This window comes from Ailuropoda melanoleuca, chromosome 4, assembly GCF_002007445.2.
Source record: "Ailuropoda melanoleuca isolate Jingjing chromosome 4, ASM200744v2, whole genome shotgun sequence".
NCBI classification, from domain to species: domain Eukaryota; kingdom Metazoa; phylum Chordata; class Mammalia; order Carnivora; family Ursidae; genus Ailuropoda; species Ailuropoda melanoleuca.
This window is the reverse complement of record NC_048221.1, coordinates 95,430,281-95,449,926: the sequence shown is the minus strand read 5'-3', so window position 1 is coordinate 95,449,926 and position 19,646 is coordinate 95,430,281. Positions and strand designations below refer to the sequence as shown.

General features: G+C 48.6%; 1 protein-coding gene across 1 annotated transcript; it reads right to left on the bottom strand.

The window, feature by feature from the left end:
* Positions 1-2,690: 2,690 nt before the first annotated feature.
* Positions 2,691-19,122, bottom strand: CCT7 (chaperonin containing TCP1 subunit 7). Its single transcript, XM_002914872.4, has 12 exons — positions 18,972-19,122; positions 13,660-13,813; positions 12,927-13,033; positions 11,269-11,394; positions 10,210-10,262; positions 9,685-9,856; positions 6,472-6,636; positions 5,476-5,664; positions 4,757-4,854; positions 4,261-4,393; positions 3,563-3,769; positions 2,691-3,067 (listed from the first exon to the last, which is right to left on the bottom strand). The coding sequence occupies exons 1-12, from the start codon at positions 18,975-18,977 to the stop codon at positions 2,846-2,848; spliced, it is 1,632 nt and encodes a 543-aa protein (XP_002914918.1). The 5' UTR covers positions 18,978-19,122; the 3' UTR covers positions 2,691-2,845.
* Between the last annotated feature and the right edge of the window lie 524 nt (positions 19,123-19,646).

Genomic DNA, 19,646 nt, shown 5'->3' with positions numbered 1-19,646 from the left:
TGCTGCCCAGAACCCTGGCTTTCCACTGGCCAAGAAACCACCTAAGGACGAAAGCACCCCGGGATTTCCTGGTCCTGTGAGAGTGGTTCAAGCCAGCCCCTCAAGAAGTGCTTCAGAAACAAAAAGCCACCTCCCTCCCGGGGCCTGCTGCTCCAAGGTTTGGCTCTGTCCTTTGTCTTTGGGTCCTGCCCGTTCCCCTGGTCCTTTGGGCCATGGGTGGGAAGCTGCCCAGGCCCTAGTCCCTCTAAGGCACTAGGCTGAAGACCTTCCCAGGTGACAATTGGTGCCAAAGACCCAATTCCTGGTGGACTTGGGGTGAAGACAGCAGAGATGGTGAGTGGGTACAGGGCCTATCTGCCCGGAGAAGTTAACATACCGATGCGATCTGTCCAGCCCATCAGTCCCTGAGTGGAAATCCCTCCCCCAGGGAACTGGCACTTCTCTCTTTAACCCTGGTGGTCACGCTTTCTCACCCAGCCTTGTTCCAGGCCTGCATTTCTGTATATACTGCTGTGTGTCGTGTGTACGTATTTCTTTCTGGACAAGTGTATTCATCTGCAGCTTCTGCCTGAGGATAAGGTTTAGGATTGGGTGAAGACCGGAATACCAGGGCTGACCGAGGCAACCAGCTCCTCTTCCGTCCCCAACCCCCTGGGACCCTGGCCAGTCCCAAGACTGCCCTGACAATCAGGCAGGCTTCCCCACCACGAGCCCAAGCCTTGTCTGCTGTTGCTGGCATGGCTCCAGGGGGGCTTGGCCTTGGGCTCCCTGGCCTCAGCTCTGCCCTGGCAGGGTCTTGCATTCAAATGCAGAGGCCTGAGGTGACCTAGGCTTGCCTCATGACTGGCACTAGTAGGCTTGGCTCTAGTGGGCACTGCTAGCGGGGACCTCCAAAACCGGCCCCCAGGCCTGCCTTTCCTGCACAGCCAGGCTGCAATGGGCCTGAGCAGTGAGGGTAGCTTCCCCCACCCCAAGCACATCAGGCGGAGGGGTGGAGAGCATTTTTTGGTTTTGTTTTTGAAGTGGTGCCTGTACCTCCAGCCCCCAGGGGGCCTTCCCTGGCCCCACTTCTCTGCCCCACCCAGGCATCACCATCCCAGCACTTTGCTCCACGTCACCCATAGATGCCCTTTGCCGAATGTACCTGAGTGTATGTATTTAAAAGGACTCACATGGGCATCAGAGAATTTATGACTTTGTATCCAATAAAAGATGGTGAAACTGGACTATCTGCCCGGGAAGTAAATGGTAGGTGGCCATATTTTTGTCCGTCTGTGCACCAAGCCCTTCTGCAGCTCAAGTACACTGGGGCGGGAAGCGGGTGATGACCTGAACGGAATCAACAGTGAATAAAGCATTAGGAAGACCTGTCTCAGGGCTGTAGACATCACTGCCCCCGCCATAGCTCACTCAGTGTCTGCATACAGATAAGAAGCCTTGGGGTGTCATTTCTGACCCTCAGCGGGGGGGAGGCCACCTTAAAGGACAACCTGTGGACAAGTCCAGCAGAAGCCCCAGGCCCTGTCCGGCCCTCAGTGGCTTGGCCACCTCCGTAGGAAGCTCTACCCAGCCAATCAGGCTTTGGCCTGGGGAAGAGACCGAATTGCCCATCACTTTCTGGCCTCAACTCCCCCATTTAGCCAAATGAAGTTGCCCCACTGATTTGATTACTCAGGTCTTGAAATATTTAAAATCAGAAGAAAGACCAGGTGCTTAGGCTTAAATTGCGTGTGGTTCTGCATCAAGCAAGTGGATGAATTTATCTCCAAAACTCTGAGCCAGCTGTTTTTATGTTCCCCACACAGGCAGGGCAGCTGAGGTTCAGAAAAACTAGTTTACCCAGAGACTATCAAGTTAGGAGGGATGCCAGGCTCCTCAGTCCGGACCTGCCCACCACCCCATCCTGCTTGAGCCCATTTAACCAAGAGGGGGCCAAACTCAAAAGAGATTTTCTTTTTCATCACCTCCCAGTGTCAGGCAGCTAAAGCTTCCATGGCTCAAGGTGACAGTTACACCTCCAGCTTTAACAATTACTAATGACAGCTAGCTAGCTACAGGCCGGCTCTCAGGACTGGTGTGAACGAGAAGGCAGTCAGACCCTGCTGATTTCCAGTTTATCCGTGCTGGCCACTCCAAACCTCTACCGGTCAGAAGAAAGCAAAGGAACCCCCAAGACCATTAGTGGCTTGAAAAGACCACGTGGGTGCTCCTTCAGTCACCTCCTCGATGGACTTCTAAGGAATCACCACGGAATTTCAAGAAGATGTGGCCTCTCTAGAACATTCCTCCAAGAGCCCTCAACCACGAGATCTTGAATAAGAAAGACCAAAAACTGAGCCAAGAGTACGGAGGTAGAAGGAGCAAACAAGGTAATGTACACATTCACTCAAACCCAGAGAAACCAGTGCCTGGCGAGGCCAGGGCTAAACAAGATGACATCAGCGTCCCAGCCACTTCTGAGACAAAGAAAACCCCAAGTGAAACTTCTGGATGGAGGCCCCTCGAGTGGAGCTCCCTGCTGGCAGAGTGCACCCACATTCTGCCTTGACAACCAGAGGCTGCTGAGGACTCAGCCCAACAGAAAAGAAGAAAATGTTCCTCTCTGTGGGTGAGCACATACGAAAGCAAAGTCCTGAGCTGGAGCCAAGACATTTCCAAGCCAAACTCCCGTGCGTGAGGAATCTGCAAAGTGAATTCTAAGTCTTAAGTTTATTTAAATAAGCTCCAGTGAGAAGAGAGTGGGCCACTTACTACCCCTTCCTTGTAACACCAACCGACCGAGACAGGGGGAGGGCGCGCATGCTGCAGCCGGCCTCCCAGCCGCTCGCCCAGGGGCGGATGCCTCTCAGTGTGGGCGGCCCCGGCCCCGGCCCCGGCCAGCAGCTGGGGGGGTGTCCACCGTCGAGCGAGGGTTTTTGATGGTTTCATCTACCGACACGATAAGGCAGGCGGCCTCAGAGGCTGCGGTCAGTGCATTGACGCGCACCATGGCTGGCTCCCACACGAAGGCCTCGAAGTTGTCGGCAATGTCCTCGTTGTTAATGTCCACTCCATACCACATGCCCCCCTGAAAGAACAGGAAGGGGGAGGTAATAGGGATCTGCTCTCAAATTTCTTCTCCCATATCCTTCACAAGACTCCGGGTGTGAGGAAACCTCATTCTCTCTGTACTTGCCTGCATGTCCCCAAGGAGGATGACGTCTGCCTGGCATCACACCGGGAATCTGGACGTGCACGTCTTCCCGCCTGTGCCCCTAACCACCACCCCCTTCAAACCCTGAACATGCTGCTCAGACAAGAGCTCTGGGCCCCTGTGCAACGTGCTGTGTTTTGGGGAGGCGGCAGGGTCCCCCTGGTTCCTCTGATGGCCCCGCAAGGAGCGATCATACTCTCAGTAGAAGCACTAAAGAAACCCTGGAATGTCCAGTCTGGCACCGCTGCTCTCTCTGCCCTCAGAGAGGGCAGCGCCAGGTCCAGTGCCAGCCCTATCACTGGGGCCCAACACACACTCAACATTTAGCCCCACGCACCCAATCCCTGGAGCCCAAGGAGAAGGACCCACCTGGGCATGCCGCGCCCGCAGCTTGTTGAGGATGTTTGTGGCATCAAAGCCAGCATTGTCACACAGCTGGCGTGGGATAATTTCCAAGGCCTTGGCATAGGCCCCAATCAACAGCTGCTGTTTTCCTGGAATGGTCCTTGAGTAATCCCGCAGGTACTTGGAGAGCTCCATCTCAATGGCCCCGCCACCGGCCACCACTGAATCATTCTGCAGAGACCAGACCCACCTCTCAATGGTAATAGGCCCCTGGTCCAAGCTCCAGCCACAGCCAAGCTGGACCAGCCAGTCAGCAGGCCCCCTAGCACAGAAAGGGAGTGGTTCCTCATTCCTCCCACATCCCAAACCCCAGGAGGCCTACATGCGGCTCTTATCTAGCACATCCCAACTGCAATCTGGTGAACCTTCTGGTTTCTGACATCTTCAAGGTCACCTTGTAGTTTGAGGGCACTGGTACAATCACTGGGATGGCTGACGACAGCAGCTTCACTGCTGGCTCACAAGTCATAGCCTTTAAGGCAGCATGACCCATTTTGAGAGACTGAGGCTATTTTTCCACGCTTTGTAAGGCAACTCAGGGCCAAGAGGCCACTCAGGGAAGGACATGTCATACAGGGAAGAAATCACCACATAAATCCAGGGTCTTATCAGCTGGGGAGGTCAAGTAGGCAATGCAGGCAGGATACCCCCCGGCCTAGTACCTTGATGGCCCTCCTGACAATCATGATGGCGTCGTGCAGGGATCGCTCGGTCTCCTCCATAAACTGCTCAGCACCACCACGAAGGATGATAGTGCAAGTCTTGGCCTTGGGGCAGCCAGTGAAGAAATTGTACCTACACGCAGGATCAAATCATACAGGTGAACTTGTGCTGCCAACTGCTGCGTCCTCCCGACACTCAGCAACTGCTCTTTTGTTCCTCACTAGGGTTTTCCAACCCCACTCTTGTAGACATGTTTTGGGGAAGGTTTGGGGCTGTAACCCTGGGGCATAAAATCTTGTGGAGTCAGACTTCAGACCCAACTTGCTCTTCTTCCCTCTTGAAATACTTTATATATCTAAGTTCTTTATGCCCCGAAAGGTGACACCTGAAAAAAGAGTAGCACATGTTGTATACCACCCCCAAAAGATGGCAGGCAGCCAGACCCAGGCAGGCCCCGTGAGCTAGGCCAGCAGGCAGCCCGGGCCTATGGCTTACCTCTCGCCCCCAATCTGCGTCTCTTCAAAGACCTGGCAGCGACCCAGCACATCTGACGACAGAGCATTCACACTGGTTTGGATGGAGCCTCCACAGGCCTGAGGAGCACAAGAAGGTAAGATCACCTGGCAGTTAAGGCTGCCATGAAGCCAGAAGACAGTTTCCTGCCACCTAGCCTCAAAAGCCAATTCCCATGCTAAACCCTGCCACAATCCCCAGAGCGCCCTGCCCTGGATCACCCACTCTTATACCCTTACCCCCTGGAAGAGGAGAAAAGAAAATAGAACAAAGACACATGACAGGCAAGCAGGCCTAGTTAAAAGGAGATGGGGACCCTTTACTTCACCCAAAACCCACTCTCCCAAACTAGCATGCCTTGGGCCCAACAACTAGTTAGGACTGGTGCTTTAGACCTAACACATCTTTGGTGAGATGCTGAAAAAGAAAAGGAGGAAACCTGGCTGCAAACACCAATACTTGAGTTTATCTAGCTGATCATAGCATTACTACTAGGTTCCCTCACAAATCAGATTTCCCGACTTGTTTTGGTTACACTGAGCATGTGCATATGGGGACTGGAGTGCTTCAAGGCAAAAAAAAAGTGAAGACGGGCCTAGAGTCACATGCCAACCCGACAGTGCATTCCAGTACACCAGGAGTAAATGAAAACCCCTCCAGGGCCACAAAGGCCAAGAAGCAGCACACGAATGTTTGGTTACCATCATCGTCCTCTTCAGATCCTCCTCCGGCACTCGGCCAGCACAGAACATATCCCTGTCGGCAAAGTACTGGGTGGCCACATCCCCGATGGGGAGTTTGGACAAGACGACTTTGGCTCCAGAATGATGGATCCTCTCTAACTTGTCATAGAGAATGTTCCATTCAGCATCAACAATTGCCTGATAATCCTGAAGAGACCCAGAAAAGGATGAGGATAATTTTGGGGGGGAGATTAGCATATACGGTAGGCTGCAACATACCCCCCAAAGTAAAATATGCTGATTTACCTGGGAATTGAGGGTAAAGAGAATAGCCTCTCCTCAGTCCAACTAAACAAGGACCCTATATGATAATTTAGGAACCACCTAAAACTTCCACACACAGAAACAGAAAATAACCCCAGGACTGGGAGTTCCTCCAGAGCTGGCATCCCAACGTAAAAGAAATAGTGTAGCCTGACAGAGTTCTAGATTCCTCTGAGAAGCTGTAACCATGGAGTTCCCAATGCCAAGACCCCTTCCCCCAGAGGCCATTCTTTGTTGGGAGCACATTACCTAACAGCACTTGCTTACAGCTCGGTGACACCGCTACCTTCAGAGACAGACTTGGTATTATCAGTGATGGGAGCATACCTGTCCCTACAGTAAGGACCCAGTGTAGGAGGAGAGCCTTCATCTGCTCAAGTAAGAGGACTCAAAGTCCTGGGCTTGGTGTACAGGTGGAAGGCCCCCGCCAGCCCCTTCCTGGGGCCAGAGGAGAATATTTCAGCAGGTCTTCCCTATCCCCATCTCCTCAGCTTCAGGTCACTCAGAGAGTAGAGTGGGAAAAGAAGTAAGCCTGGTGCTTGGACATCAACATATTCAGGGGGCCAGGAGGAGAATGGGGTTCATAGGGAGTCTGAGAAACAGAGTGGGGCCCAAGATGGCCACAAAGACCCAAGGCTTTGGCCCAGAAAGCTGATCGTTCCCAGGCCACTGCCAGCTGGTGGGGCCTACCTCAACCGTGTGGACTCTGATTTCAGCATTATCTTTCTCAGCTTTCAGTTCAAGCTCAACATTTAAAAGGGCAATCATTGGATTATTGTACTTTTTGGGTTGCATTTCAAACCCAGCATAAGAGAAAGTCTTCTTGAATGCGACGCCAGCTACCAGCTGGGACTCCTGTTTAAAAAAAAAAAAAAACAACAGTCAACAGTTCAGTACTGGCATGAAATGAAATCAAGCTAGTGGTGTACTAGGCTACCGTGTGTCCATGCCTGTGAACCTCAAAAGACTTAACCACGTCTTTATTTCACTGTTACAACAAAGCCTTTTCATTTTCATAAAAGCTGGGAAAAATACAAAACATAGTTTGGTTGTCCCTTCAGTATAAAGAAATCAATCATTCAGCCTGCAGAGACTAAGCATGGTAAAGGGCTGTTTGGGCTATCCTCTAAGCCTGACCTCCAAAGCAGGAGCCAAGGGATAATGTGAATGTGTCCCTACAGTGCCAGGCAAGGCACTGGGCATTTATGAATAAGGCACAGGCTGTCTAATGCCTCCCTCCCTTCAATCCCAACTCAGCCCCCCCACCCAGTCTTCTATGGGACACGTCTCCTCACACCCCCCTGTATCTGCCCTGTGTGCATGCACACACACTTCGACCTGTGTGCAGTAGCCTAGGTGCTTCCTCTTTTCAGGAGATGAAGCCAAAAGGTCACAAGGGTCAGAAATTCCCTGTACAGTTCCCTAGCTACAATTGTGGCTTCCTACATTTCAGTCCCTCAGAATATGAGCTTCCTGTGGGTTGGATTTAATAGGGAATAGTAAGAAAGCACGCTGCACTTGGGACTGACTTCAGCACTATCAAAAGACTTGGGTTCAAATCCCAGATCTCTTTCTTACTAAAAGACCAAGTCATTTCCCACTCAATAAAAAAGGGTATATATTCAGCTCAATGGCCTCTATGCTCTCTCCCGGTGCTACCCATAATACTGTAGTCTATCAGTGAACACATCTGTGCATCCCTCAAAGCCACAGCATCCTAACGGGGGTGATGCCTGTGCTCAATCAAGACGGATAAGCAGAAATCAGCCGAACAGAGAAAGGAAAAGAGGTTCCACAGAGGACGTGTGGTGGCATCAGAGAACGTGAAGCCCCTGGCAGCTGCAGGAACACAGAGGGCAGGGGCCGGTGCAGGAGAATCTTCCAGGCTCTGCTAAGGCCTACCTCTCATCCTGTATGCAATGGTGAACCCCAACAGGTTTCCCACACAGGGTAGTAAATTGTGGAACTTCACCATACATCAGAAAACATGGCTGACTGAGGGGATCCAAGACTGGAGGAAAGGTGACCACTGCCAGGACAATGCTCTTGAGAGTAAGTAAAAGAGACAGCTTACAGAAGTAAATAGTAAGTTGGCAGGCAAGATGAGACAATGGTGATTGACAGGTTGTGAGAGGTTGTAAAGATTTTTGGAGAAAGTTTTTTTATTTTTAATTTTATTTTTATTTTTTTTTTGAGGAGTTGTAAAGATTTTCAAAGATGATCCCGGGTTTCTGGTGTGAGGGACTGAGTCAATGGTGGAGATACCAACTATGTCAAGGAACACAGAAAATGCTACAGGTCTGGAGGACGAGATGAGTTCAGTAGCAGTTAGATACAACAGCATGAGGCTCAAGGGGGTGGTAAGGACTGAAGATACAGATCAGGAAGTTCTCAGTTAATCCTGCGAATAAGTAAATAATTACTACCACCATTTACTGAATTGTGTGTCAGGTTTTATATGCATTTAAGGAATGTGGGACAGGCTAAGGAAAAAGTGGGTTGGAGCCCCTGGCTTTCTCACCAGATGAAATTATTATTTTTGATCCCCAGTTGAGTGAATGCCAATCCAATCTCAAGAGTCTAGGGAAACAGGAAGGCCCGGGAGAAGATGGACTACTGCGCCAAAGCTGTGGGCAGAGACAAAGTCAGTAAACCATGATGGGGTGAGAAAGGAGTGGTACGGGGGCCAAAGATGGGGAGCTGCTCAGATGACCTCCAGATTCCTCACAGCTCTTACAGAAGAGAGAACCTCAGTCCACTGACATGTGCCATGACAGGAGGAAGGAGAACAGAGTGGGGATGTAATCTGGAAGAGTAAAAGTCACAGAACAAAAAGTGAAGGGCTGGGCCAGGTTATAATTTTCAGGCAGGTCTTGCCCTGTCCATTATCACCTCAGGCCGGGTCACCAAGGTAGAGTAAAGAAGTAGGGCAGGCCAGAGCAGAGAAGGGCCAAAGGGGAATGGAGATACCAACATCAAAAAAGGCTTCCAGACAGATAGCACTGTGTTAAAAAAGAACAAGCTACAGTTATGCTGGGCAATGCAGTAGCCATGAGCCACATGTTGCTATTTCCATTTAAATAAATAAAAGTTAAATTAGAAACTTACTCAATTGTACTAACTGCATTTCAAGGGTTTGGTAGCTACATATGTCCATGAAATGGACAGCACAGACATCAACAGTCCTGCCATCGCAGAAAGTTCTTTCCTGAAGCACTGAATTAAAAGTCTGACATGCTGATATGGATCAAATTCTAAAATATGTTGTTAAATGGACAAAAGGGAGCTACAGAACACCATGTATTTTAAATGAACACTTGTGTTTAGAAGAAATATTTACATACGGGCTCATGGATACACACAATAACTCTGAAAGCATTTGCAAGACTGTGCACATGTGTGCCCACCCCCCACACACTTAATAGTGGTTTTATCTGGGGCAGGAACCGTACAGGGGACATTTATTTTTATCTTTAGGCCCCTTTATACATTTAGAACTATCTATCATCTATTCAAAATAAACGAATAAAAGGGAGAGCTTGGACACGTCACTTGGGAAAGAGTGGACCAAGAAGTACTTCTCAGATTTATTAACTGAGAGGGTCACAGGTAATTTATCAGACGGAGCCAGCGTGATCCCCTCCCACATCACACTGAGATTCAAAAAAATCAACAGGTTCAATCTGCTCTTCTGCTGACAAGTAAATACAGGTTCAGAGAAATTACAAAATGTATGTAGAGTCACAGGCTGCAGTGACAGCACGGGGACAACAACCCCAGTCTGACTTCTAGCCCAGCATGCCTTCTCTCAACACCTGTAACGTGTGCTCACCTCCTGTACCAACCTCTCTGAAGAGCCCACGTGCAAGCAGGAGCCTCCCAGGGAGGCCGCGGCAGGCTTACCTCTAGGGCACCACCTTGCACCTTCTTGATTCCAATCATTTTAAGCTGCAACAAATCGTCGAGCATTATCACCGCGTCCACCACCATCTTAGCGAAGAAGGCTTTCTGCTGGGAAATCAGCTTGGAGCTCAGAGCGGTCATGGCACACTTCTCCAGCAGCTTCCTCTGCTCCCTGGGACACAAGGACGGTGGGACCCGCGTCAGGCCCAGAAAGCCCCTCTTGTCTGAGTCTACTGCAGTGTGGAGGGGGTGTCTGTTCTGGTCTCTAAACAGCCCCCACCAACTTCATCTTCCACATCTTTAGGACAGATTATCACTGACGGATGGTGACTGCAGTCAGAGACCTCCTGTGTGACAGCTCTAAGACTACAGTGTACAGCCCCTTTTGTGCTCTGTGGGCTGGGGCACAGCCAAGGGTCTGGCAAGAGCCAAACAGCCCCAGGTCCATATAGGGTGGCAACACGCTTCTATGTCCAATTTGGCCACAGAAAGTTAAGGTTCTGACAAGGCCCACCGAAAACTTACACTTTATCTTCCTTCTTCACGGTCACAGCGATCTCTTTGATCTTGTTAACTGCCTGCCAACAACAGAAGCCCAGTGAGTCTCTGGTGCCAAGGGCAAACAGGAGAGGTGGGTCCCAGTCTCTCCTGCCACTCTCCAATCTGTTTATTCCCAAATCTTAAACATTCCCACTCTGCAGCTGAAACAACACTTCCAAGTCTTGTAGCTGCCCAGAAACACACATCTCTACAGTTTAGAAAACTCCCAGTGACAAATAGGTATAGGCGTAGGTATGGTTTAGGTATAGTTCTGAAAAATCATCAGGGTATTTCCAGGATTTAACTCTGAATATTCAGGGAACAGACTAAAATAAGTAAGTGGAAACAAGCTAGGATGCTAGACTGGGCCGAATCTTCTGGCTTATGAAAAACACCCATGATGACTTCTAACGATTAATATATTTAGATATGTTATGTAATATATTTGTATGTTAAACTTAGTATCTTTTCAAAAGCACTTCTCATATATGATCTCATTTTAATGTCACCACCCTGAAACAGATAGTAAATAACTTTGGGGGGGGGTGGAGAGAATCTCAAGCAGACTCCCCACTGAGCGTGGAGCCTGACCCAGTGCTTGATCCCACGATCCTGAGCCGAAATCACGAGTCGGACACTTAACTGACTGAGGTACCCAGGTATCCCTGAACAGAGACAGTAAAGGGAGAAAGTCAAGCCCAGAGGGACTGACTTTCCCAAGACTGCAGAATGAAGGTCAAAGATCAATAAAAGCAGGTTCTTCAAGATGTGTGCCATGAGGAACTTGATAAAAAACAAACCAAAAAACCCCAGCTCTCACTTATTGAGTCCACCAGGAAACCCGAGGCTTAAAGAATAGCTACAGAATAAACCCGAGGCTTGAAGAATAGCTAAAGAATGGTAGAACTCAGATTCTTAAGAATAAGTCAGAAAATGTGCAAGGAACCCTGTTACCAGTCTCTCTCTACCCCACTAAAGGTATTATCCTAAGAGAAACATGAAAGTACCCAGGCACAAGGCCGAGGGTAGCCAATATTCCCATACCAACTGGGTGGCGGTGCGGAAAGCTCGGATGATGATCTGTGGGTGCAAACCTTCCTCCACATAGGGTTTCACTTGCTTCAGAAACTCTGCAGCCAGCAGGGTCACCGAGGTGGTACCATCACCGACCTGGAAGATGATGACAGGAAATTCACACTTTCTCATGTTTGGAGATAAAACCTGGAACTCCATTTTTAGGCAACCTACCCATTTAAACTGGGAAGTGTTTAAATGAGTGTGAAATGTTTTTTCTGGAAGCACAGGTGATGGCAACAAGTACAAGGAAGGTAATGGTAGTCAGGTATCCACCCCATCAAATGACTCTGGGCTCCAAAATAAACTCCCCAGCCAGACCCACTCTCCAAAGAGAGCTGATCTGGACAATCAGAGTTCCTCAGCATATGAAATCACATAAGCAGATTAACAAAAACTTATTTATTGCACACAGGCATGATGAATAAGACATGAGACAAATATTCTTTAAGGAGTACAAAATACTACAGGAGTTGACAAAAAGATAATTTCCAGCCAAATCCCACTAAAACAAACCTTCCAGGACCAAAGTCCTTTACATTTTAAACACTGTTTGGAATAGGCAGATCACTAGTCTGCTAATCTTTCTAACATAGTCATTTTCTACAATGGGATCTAAACCCTATTTTTAATGAGGGAGAAAAAGAATAAGCTAAAACCAGTTCACCTCTGATTTGGCAGAAATTTACTTTCAACTCACTTATGTGTAATGAGAGATATTTTCAAGGGGGAAAAAGTGTTACTGTGGTAAAAGGTTTAAGCTGCCAAATTCCTGGCCAGAAAGGTATTAGTCCCTTGCTGAAGACAATAACAGGTCAAATCCAGACTATTCTCACTTTAATTTTATATAAGCAATACTGTTTTATAGGCTACTGGGTCCTAATAAACCTTTTTATATAACTTCAGAACATATTTGTAATACTCTTAAAATGCAAGCCTGTTTCCTCTCAACATTTATTATCAAGATTCTAGTGTTAGAAAATTTTTAAAAAAGACTATTTATTTGACACAAAGAGATATAGCGAGAGAGAGAGAGAGAGAGAGAGAGAGCGCGCACAAGCATGGGGAGTGGCAGGCAGAGGGAGAGGGAGAAGCAGGCTCCTCACTGAGCAAGGAGCATGACTGGGGCTTGATCCCAGAACCCTGGGATCATGACCCACCGAAGGCAGACACTTAACCAACTGAGCCACCCAGGCGCCCCTAGTGTTAGAAATGTTTTAAGACAGACTGGTTAATGCCATCATATTGTTCGTTTAAAAATAGCTGAACTGATAAATTTTACGTTATCTATGTTATACGAGCAAGGAAACAACAACAACAACAGGTAAACTGGAAACCTTAAAGCCCCATTGTATAAGATGACTAACACATGAGAGATTAAATTGTTTACCAGGTCACTGATACGAATGACAGTACATGAGCCTGGTCCTAAGATCTCAGCTACACGCAGTTAAATAGTATAAATTTTAAAATATTATCAATTCCATCTAAATATTTTACAAGCATGTATTACTTATGAAATCATAATTTCGGAGTTAAAATCAGAAAAATTTTAAGAGAGAAAAGCAAAGGAGCAAGCAGGCATGTATTTCAACCTTTATGTAAACACACACGCTTGATTTTCCCACCTCAGCATCTTGGGATTTGGCAATGTCCACTAAAGTCTTTGCTGCAGGATGGACAACATCTAGGAGTTTCAGAATTGTGGCCCCATCATTAGAAATTGTTGCTTTGCCTTAAAAGGAAAAACACAAAGTAAAAACTTAAAGATCCTTTTCCCAACTGGATTTGGAGCCCACGCACACTTTATTGGGATGGGACAGAGATAATGGCATATATGAACTCATCTTTTCATTGACTTAGCTCTGTGCACAAAGGGCCACCTAAAATCACAAGCTTCTGAAGACCACGAGCTCCTGATTTTCTCTGAACAGCATTTAGCATACCTCAAACTGAATGTACGAAACATTACTTTAAATGAGAATGAAAACTGTTCAGATATTCTTGACAACAGTTGATACCCTACTATCTCACATGTCAGCTAATATACTAAAACATGAGGGGGGAATTCTGTCTTGGTAACATGATACCATGGGAACGATCACAGGCAACTCAGACGGTTCTATTCCATGTTTCCAGGCTGCCTCTAAGAGGCAACAGGCTCCTGAGCCCAACTTCTCCCATATATTCCCAAAGGGTTCAGCACTCAGGACAAAGTATGAAATGGAACCGTTTCATAGCGCGCAATCACTCAGAGAGCTTGAAAGCTGTGGCATTTCTGATGCCAACCTCTGCTAGCCCCAAACACTCCCCAGCAGTCCCCTCTCCTGCACACTGGCCTGAGGAACCCTGCAGACTTACCTCGGCCATCTACAATCAGCTTGTCCATGCCACGAGGGCCCAGGGTGGTTCTTACAGCCTCTGCAATCACCTGGCAGGCGCTGATGTTACTTACAAGCTGGGGGATGCCTTGGGAGCTATCGGTCCCCTCTTTCAACAGGATAACTGGTGTGGGCTGAAGAAGAAAGAGCAATGGACTGCTTTTAATAATCATCTCTTACAATGAAATTCAAGGAGGGAGGAGAAAGGATAAATGTTTCCATCTCTCCCCTAACAGACATATCTGGAGGCCTTTTAAAGATCTGACAGAGAGAGACAGCATGTGCAAGTGTGCACGTACACATGCGGAAGGGGAGCAGAGGGAGAGAAGCAGACTCCCCACTGAGCACGGAGCCTGACGCAGGGCCCGATCTCACGACCCCGAGATCATGACCTGAGCCAAAATCAAGAATCAGACACTTAACCGACAGAGACACCCAGGCGCCCCTCTGGAGGCTTTTTAAAACCATATCCCGAGGCCCACCACACTGATTCCTGAACCAGCCCCTACATCCAGAGATACTGCCAAGACCACAGCATACCCTGCAGGTGTGCTAGAAAATGGTATGAGAAGCATGATTTAGTCTAAAAGAACAAATCAAATATTGTGTTCTCCAGTGCTCAGTGGATAAGCCTAGCCTTTTCAACTTGACACTATTCCCTGTGTTGAAGAATTAGGTCACAGCACAGGAGGAAGCTGCTCAGTGTTCACCCTCCAGCAAAACCACCACTTATCTGCATTACAGCTCAATCCCAGAGAACTTGCTAAGGCACTGATGCAAAACACTGAGGCGCCAACAGCCTCAGGTGGTTTCCTGGCGCGGGCCGACAAGCATCTTTCCTAACCACGCTTGGCGGGACTGTACGCAAGGAGCCAGGCAGAGAAACAAACAGCATGTCTGTCCCGCCTCACAACGTGACCATAAATCTAATTCGTGCAACAGTGCTTCCACCTCTCATGCCAGTTCCATACAGCTTCCCTGTGACCAATCTCCAAACAAACGTCCCCAGGAATTTTTCTCTATTTTGCATGCTAGCCTCGAGAACAGTCACTATTCCTACAGAGGCTTCATTTGCAGACCTGCCTTAGAAACTCGGGGAAGACAGGGATACTTGCCTATTTTAAAAGCCTGCTTAGAGACCCTTGCTTCAGTGACCATAACCACAGACAGCAATTCCTCATCTTAGCAAACCAGTTTGGATCAAAACCTGTGCCTTCAGAGATAAGCTAAGAACCACACTCAGCCCTGCATTTGTGACTTAATTTTGCATGTGTGAAACAATACAGTAAGGGTGCTGCTTCAAAACTTGTTATGCTATGTGTGTACTACTAGGCTATGACTTAAAATTTCCTACCATGGATTGCAATATGAAGTTTGAAAGCCACTGCCACTGTCCACCCCTACCAGGTACTTCAGGTGTCTGAGCAGGAAGACACAGGACACGGAAGCACAAGAGAGATCTTGACCCAACAATAAGGAGTCAGGGATTCATACACCAGAAAGTCTAGTGACCCATGAGACTGACTCCATATTCACTGGGCAATTCCCGATAAAGGCTAACTCCTTTGGCCATTGCAGCTGGACAGCAGTGGGCAGGAGGAAGATTGGAATAGGGCTGAAGAGGCAGGTAAGAACCAGACTGCACACTCAATTGTAGACCATGGTAAGGAATTTGGATTTTATTCCTACATAAGGAAGCCCTGGAAAAACTTTTAGCAGAGGAATGGCATGTTCTGATTTACATTTTATCTATATAAAATATAAAGAGAGAGAAAGCAGGAGGCAAGATATAACATGTAAATGCATAAAAGGGGGCTGGAAAGATGTGCAACAAACTCTAATGAGTAAGAGAGTGGGAGTAAAAAGGATTTTGATGCTTTGTATTGTGTATTTTCTGTTTTGTTTCAATGTTTTCCCAATGAACACATACATTTCTTTTCTTTTTTCTTTTTTAAAGAATACCTGTCAGATAACTCCCTAAATCTGGGGTCAGATTACCCCCTTTCACAGTAGTGTCTTAGGTCTCGCAGTAAGAAATGGCGTCTTTATACTCCCAGCATTCTTTCAGGCCTCTTACACCTTCTATAAGGAAAAAGGTGTCCTCTTCAAAGGCCCCACCCTCTCCCAGTCCTGAAAATTATTCCTCATGGCAGCCCCCACGCTTCTTTGGTTCATCCTTGCCCTGGATAGTCTTACACTTCAAAAACTAACTTGGATCTCAAGTTCTTCCTGTTGCCTTCAACAAATTTTCACCTCTCCAACAGGATAACTTAACAATGCTTGTGAAGGCTCTTTCTCGCGTCCACTTCCAAACTGTATGCCTATTTACAAGAGCTACCCTGGCACTTTTCCTTTTCTTTAAAGATTTTATTTATTTGAGAAAGAAAAAGAAAGAGAGAGAGAGAGAGAGAGCAAGAGCAGGGGGAGGGGCAGGAGGAGAAAACTCCCCGCTGAGCAGGGAGCCTGGCAGAGGGGGGTCAGGAGTCGGACAACAATCCCTGACCTTGGGATCATGACCTGAGTCAAAGGCAGATGTTTAACTGACTGAGCCACCCAGGCACCCCATTTTTTTTTTAAGATTTTATTTATTTATGTGTGAGAGAGTGAGGGCACACACAGGGGCAGGGGGAGCAGAGACAGAGGGACAAACAGACTCGGTACTGAGCCCACAGCCCGACAGGGGGCTCTGTCTCAGGTTCCTGAGATCATGACTGAGCTGAAACCAAGAGTCCAACACCCAACGGGCTGAGCCACCCAGGCACCCCTACCCTGGCTCCATCGGTAGAGCATGCGTCTCTTGATCTTGAGGTCATGAGTTTGAGTCCTATGTTCGCTGTACGCTTTACTTAATAAAATATGTGTGTGTGTGTGTGTGTGTATGAAGATATTTCAATAAAGTAAAAAACAAAATGAAACACATTCTTACCAGGCCAGCAATTCATCAGAGCCCCAATTCTTCCAAGAATGTTTTCTCAACAGCAGCTACTAGGAGCACCCTGAACAGAGGATCCCGTAATTCCTTCTGCTTCCTCTTGTGTACAACTTTTAAAACACCAGCCATCTTAAAGTATGAGCTTCCCAAAGGTAAGGATTATAGTCATCTCAATTTGTGGAGTGCCTAGATTTGGCCACATATGAAGCAATACATAACCGCTTTTGATATTGAAAATTCAACTTTATATATACTTTTAAGTGTCTGATATATGCCATGAATTAAGATAGCCCTGGCTTCTCAAAGCACTGGCAGTATGGTCACACTAAATTCATGGAGAATTCTTAAGTACAAAGCAAGCAGGGTTCAGAAGCAGCTGATCATGTAGTCCCCTCATTCCCTATGCTTTGTAGGCCTTACAGAAATGGCAGGCTGGGTAGAGGAGGGATCCTAAGGGAAAGGAAACGTGGCAAAGCTGGACTGTGCCAAACCGGGTCGAGCAGGATGGGTCCTCTTCTATTGGCTCCCCAATGGCATGCACTGCTATGGAATGTCCAGCTTCTTTTCTAAGTTACTTTTCAATCTCACTCATTTTTACTCAAGTAAAGAAACAATAGTGGAACCAGTAACCTGCCAAGGGTATCATGGAAGGCTCTGGCATTTCAGCTTAATGATCTTCATCTTCATCCTCCCTAAAAACTTATACAGCAAGGAAACAGAGCAGGGGTCAGTTAAGGAAAAACCCAAGTGTGGTGGGGCCCCTCGGTGAAGGGTTTTATCACCTGACAGAAGAACCTCGGTTGTGATCCTCAGTTCCTTGAACGCCAGCCAAAGCTCTTACAGTAGCCTTGCCAGCAGGATAGAGTACAGGGAGGAAAGCAAACATCACCAACCACGGCGCAGAACAGCTAACGTTTACAGAGTGCTTACGACATGCTGGTAGCTTTATATTAGTTCAAAGAATCCCCTTAAGACAGTGAGGGCAAGAAATTTAATAACATGCTCCACGTCACACACCTAGTAGGTGGCCCAGCTTAGTTACAAACCTAGGCATCCAGTGTGGCTCCAGAGCCCTTGCTCTCAAAGGCTCTGCTGTCTCCACACGGAAGATGAAGGTGACTTCAAGAATAGGTAATGCTGAAGAGGGAATGGAAAAGGGCAGTACTAGAGGTAAATGGGAGAAAGTACAGATTAATTCTGGGTTCCTTCTACCGTGGGTACAACTGGATTCACAGGGCATTTGGTAACAGAATGAACACCTCATAGGTGTCAGTTTGACATCTACCAGGACAGGAAGCAGCAGCAGCAGGCCAGAAAAGTACAGAGGGCTTCCTCTGGCTGACAGACTAAAATGAACGAGTGAACTGCCAAGTGCACCACAGGGAGCGGTATCTCAGTCAGGGTCTTGCCTCAGACATCCCTTTAAAAGCCGACCCTGTTCAAAGCAACTCAAGAGACAGCAGTAGGCTTGGGGTCCATGGAAGGCATCTACGGCCCTGAGATGGCAGAAAGGGATGGTGCGGAAGCGGGCAGGGCTACAGGGGGCCTCCGGGATTCACCAACACCCCTAATTCAAGATAAGGAGACCCAGAGTTAGATGGCCAACTAGGAATAGCCTGGTCTGATGCCAAATCCGGAAGGGCAGACAGGGTCGGAGTCAGAGCCCGGGTCTTCCTACCTCTGATGTAGCGTTCCCATGTGCCCTGTCCATTCTCCCGGCTCAGGAGCTGCACCCCCAACAACCAGCTAGCATTACATGACATTCAGCAGGCACTAAAAATGCGTTTACTTAAGCAACGAACGAGTGAGTGTTCAAGTACGAGCATGTACGCAGTACATGTACACAGTAGCAGGCGCGCCGGCGGACCCGCGAGCAACCACAGTAGAGCCCTTCCGCTCCACCCAACAGAAGGTCCCCATGGTGCCTCAGCCCGTTCTAGGAAGCACACGTTTTTACATCCCGTTTCCCAAGGCACCGGTGCCTCCAAGTCGGCCCGCCGACCGTGTATGCACGCACGCTAGAGCCGCACTCGTTTAACACAGGTTACGATTGTGGAGGGGCTCCAAAAACCCGGTCCCCTAAACGGGCTCGCAGTCCCGAAGCAGCCTGGGACTTGTAGTTCCCAGCCGGTCAGACCAAGCCTTCCCTGCAGCCCCACAAAGCCCTCGCCCAGGGCCCCTGTTCCGTGCTGGGGCCGAGCCAGGCCGCGGCGGGCCAGGGTGGCCCCGTAGGCAAGGGATCCGGGAAAGAACAGAATCGGTAGCCAGCGGAGGGCCCTAGGGGACTGACCCCGGCAGGGCGGCGCCACCCACGGGCCAGATGGCAGCGGATGGCGACGGATAGGCGAAACGCCACTCACCATCATTTTGGAAGCTTATTCAGTGACCCGCTACACCTCCCGTCTTCTCCGCGTCCGGGCGGCCCAGCAACCCCACAATCCCCCGCGCCAGAGAAATCCCCGGAAGCTTCGCCTAGCCGTTGACTCGGGAGAGGAAGGGGACGGGCCATTTCCGCCACTCTATGGCTTGCGACCACAGAGTCGACACGGCTAGAAGGGCCAGAGGCTGGGCCTCGGAGGGCGCTCTTGCGGGAAGTGTTGGTTGCGGGATTTTGGTTGTGCTTTTCTCTTTCAATATGTAGAATCCTTGCTCGGCCCGCGTTACCCACTAAACCTCATCCCAAACGCCAGATCAAGGAATACAATAAACACAAACATTTATTGAACGCTATGGGACAGGCTTACGTTTAACAAGCACTTGGTGAGAAATCTCATAAGCCCTTCCAATCCCGTCGCGTTGGTACTGTTATCATGCCCATTTTATAGATGAAGGAACTGAGGCTAAGCGGTTATGAAAGGTGTCCAAGATCACAGTGGTACGCTAAGTGGTAGGGAAGCAAGCGTGGGTACCCGGCACCTGGCCCCAATGCCCGTTTTCTGGCTCTGCGCTGGCCACAGCCTCCTCGAGGGAGGGGATCACTAAGCCGCGTCCCCAGCGCCTACCGACAGAGAGCGTGCAGGCGCTAGTGGAACTGC

Coding starts and splice junctions, on each gene's coding strand:
- CCT7 (XM_002914872.4), bottom strand. Junction 10,263..11,268: donor TCCGCACCGCCACCCAGTTG/GTATGGGAATAT, acceptor TGTTGTTGGCAG/GCAGTTAACAAGATCAAAGA. Junction 9,857..10,209: donor GTGAAGAAGGAAGATAAAGT/GTAAGTTTTCGG, acceptor CTTGTGTCCCAG/GGAGCAGAGGAAGCTGCTGG.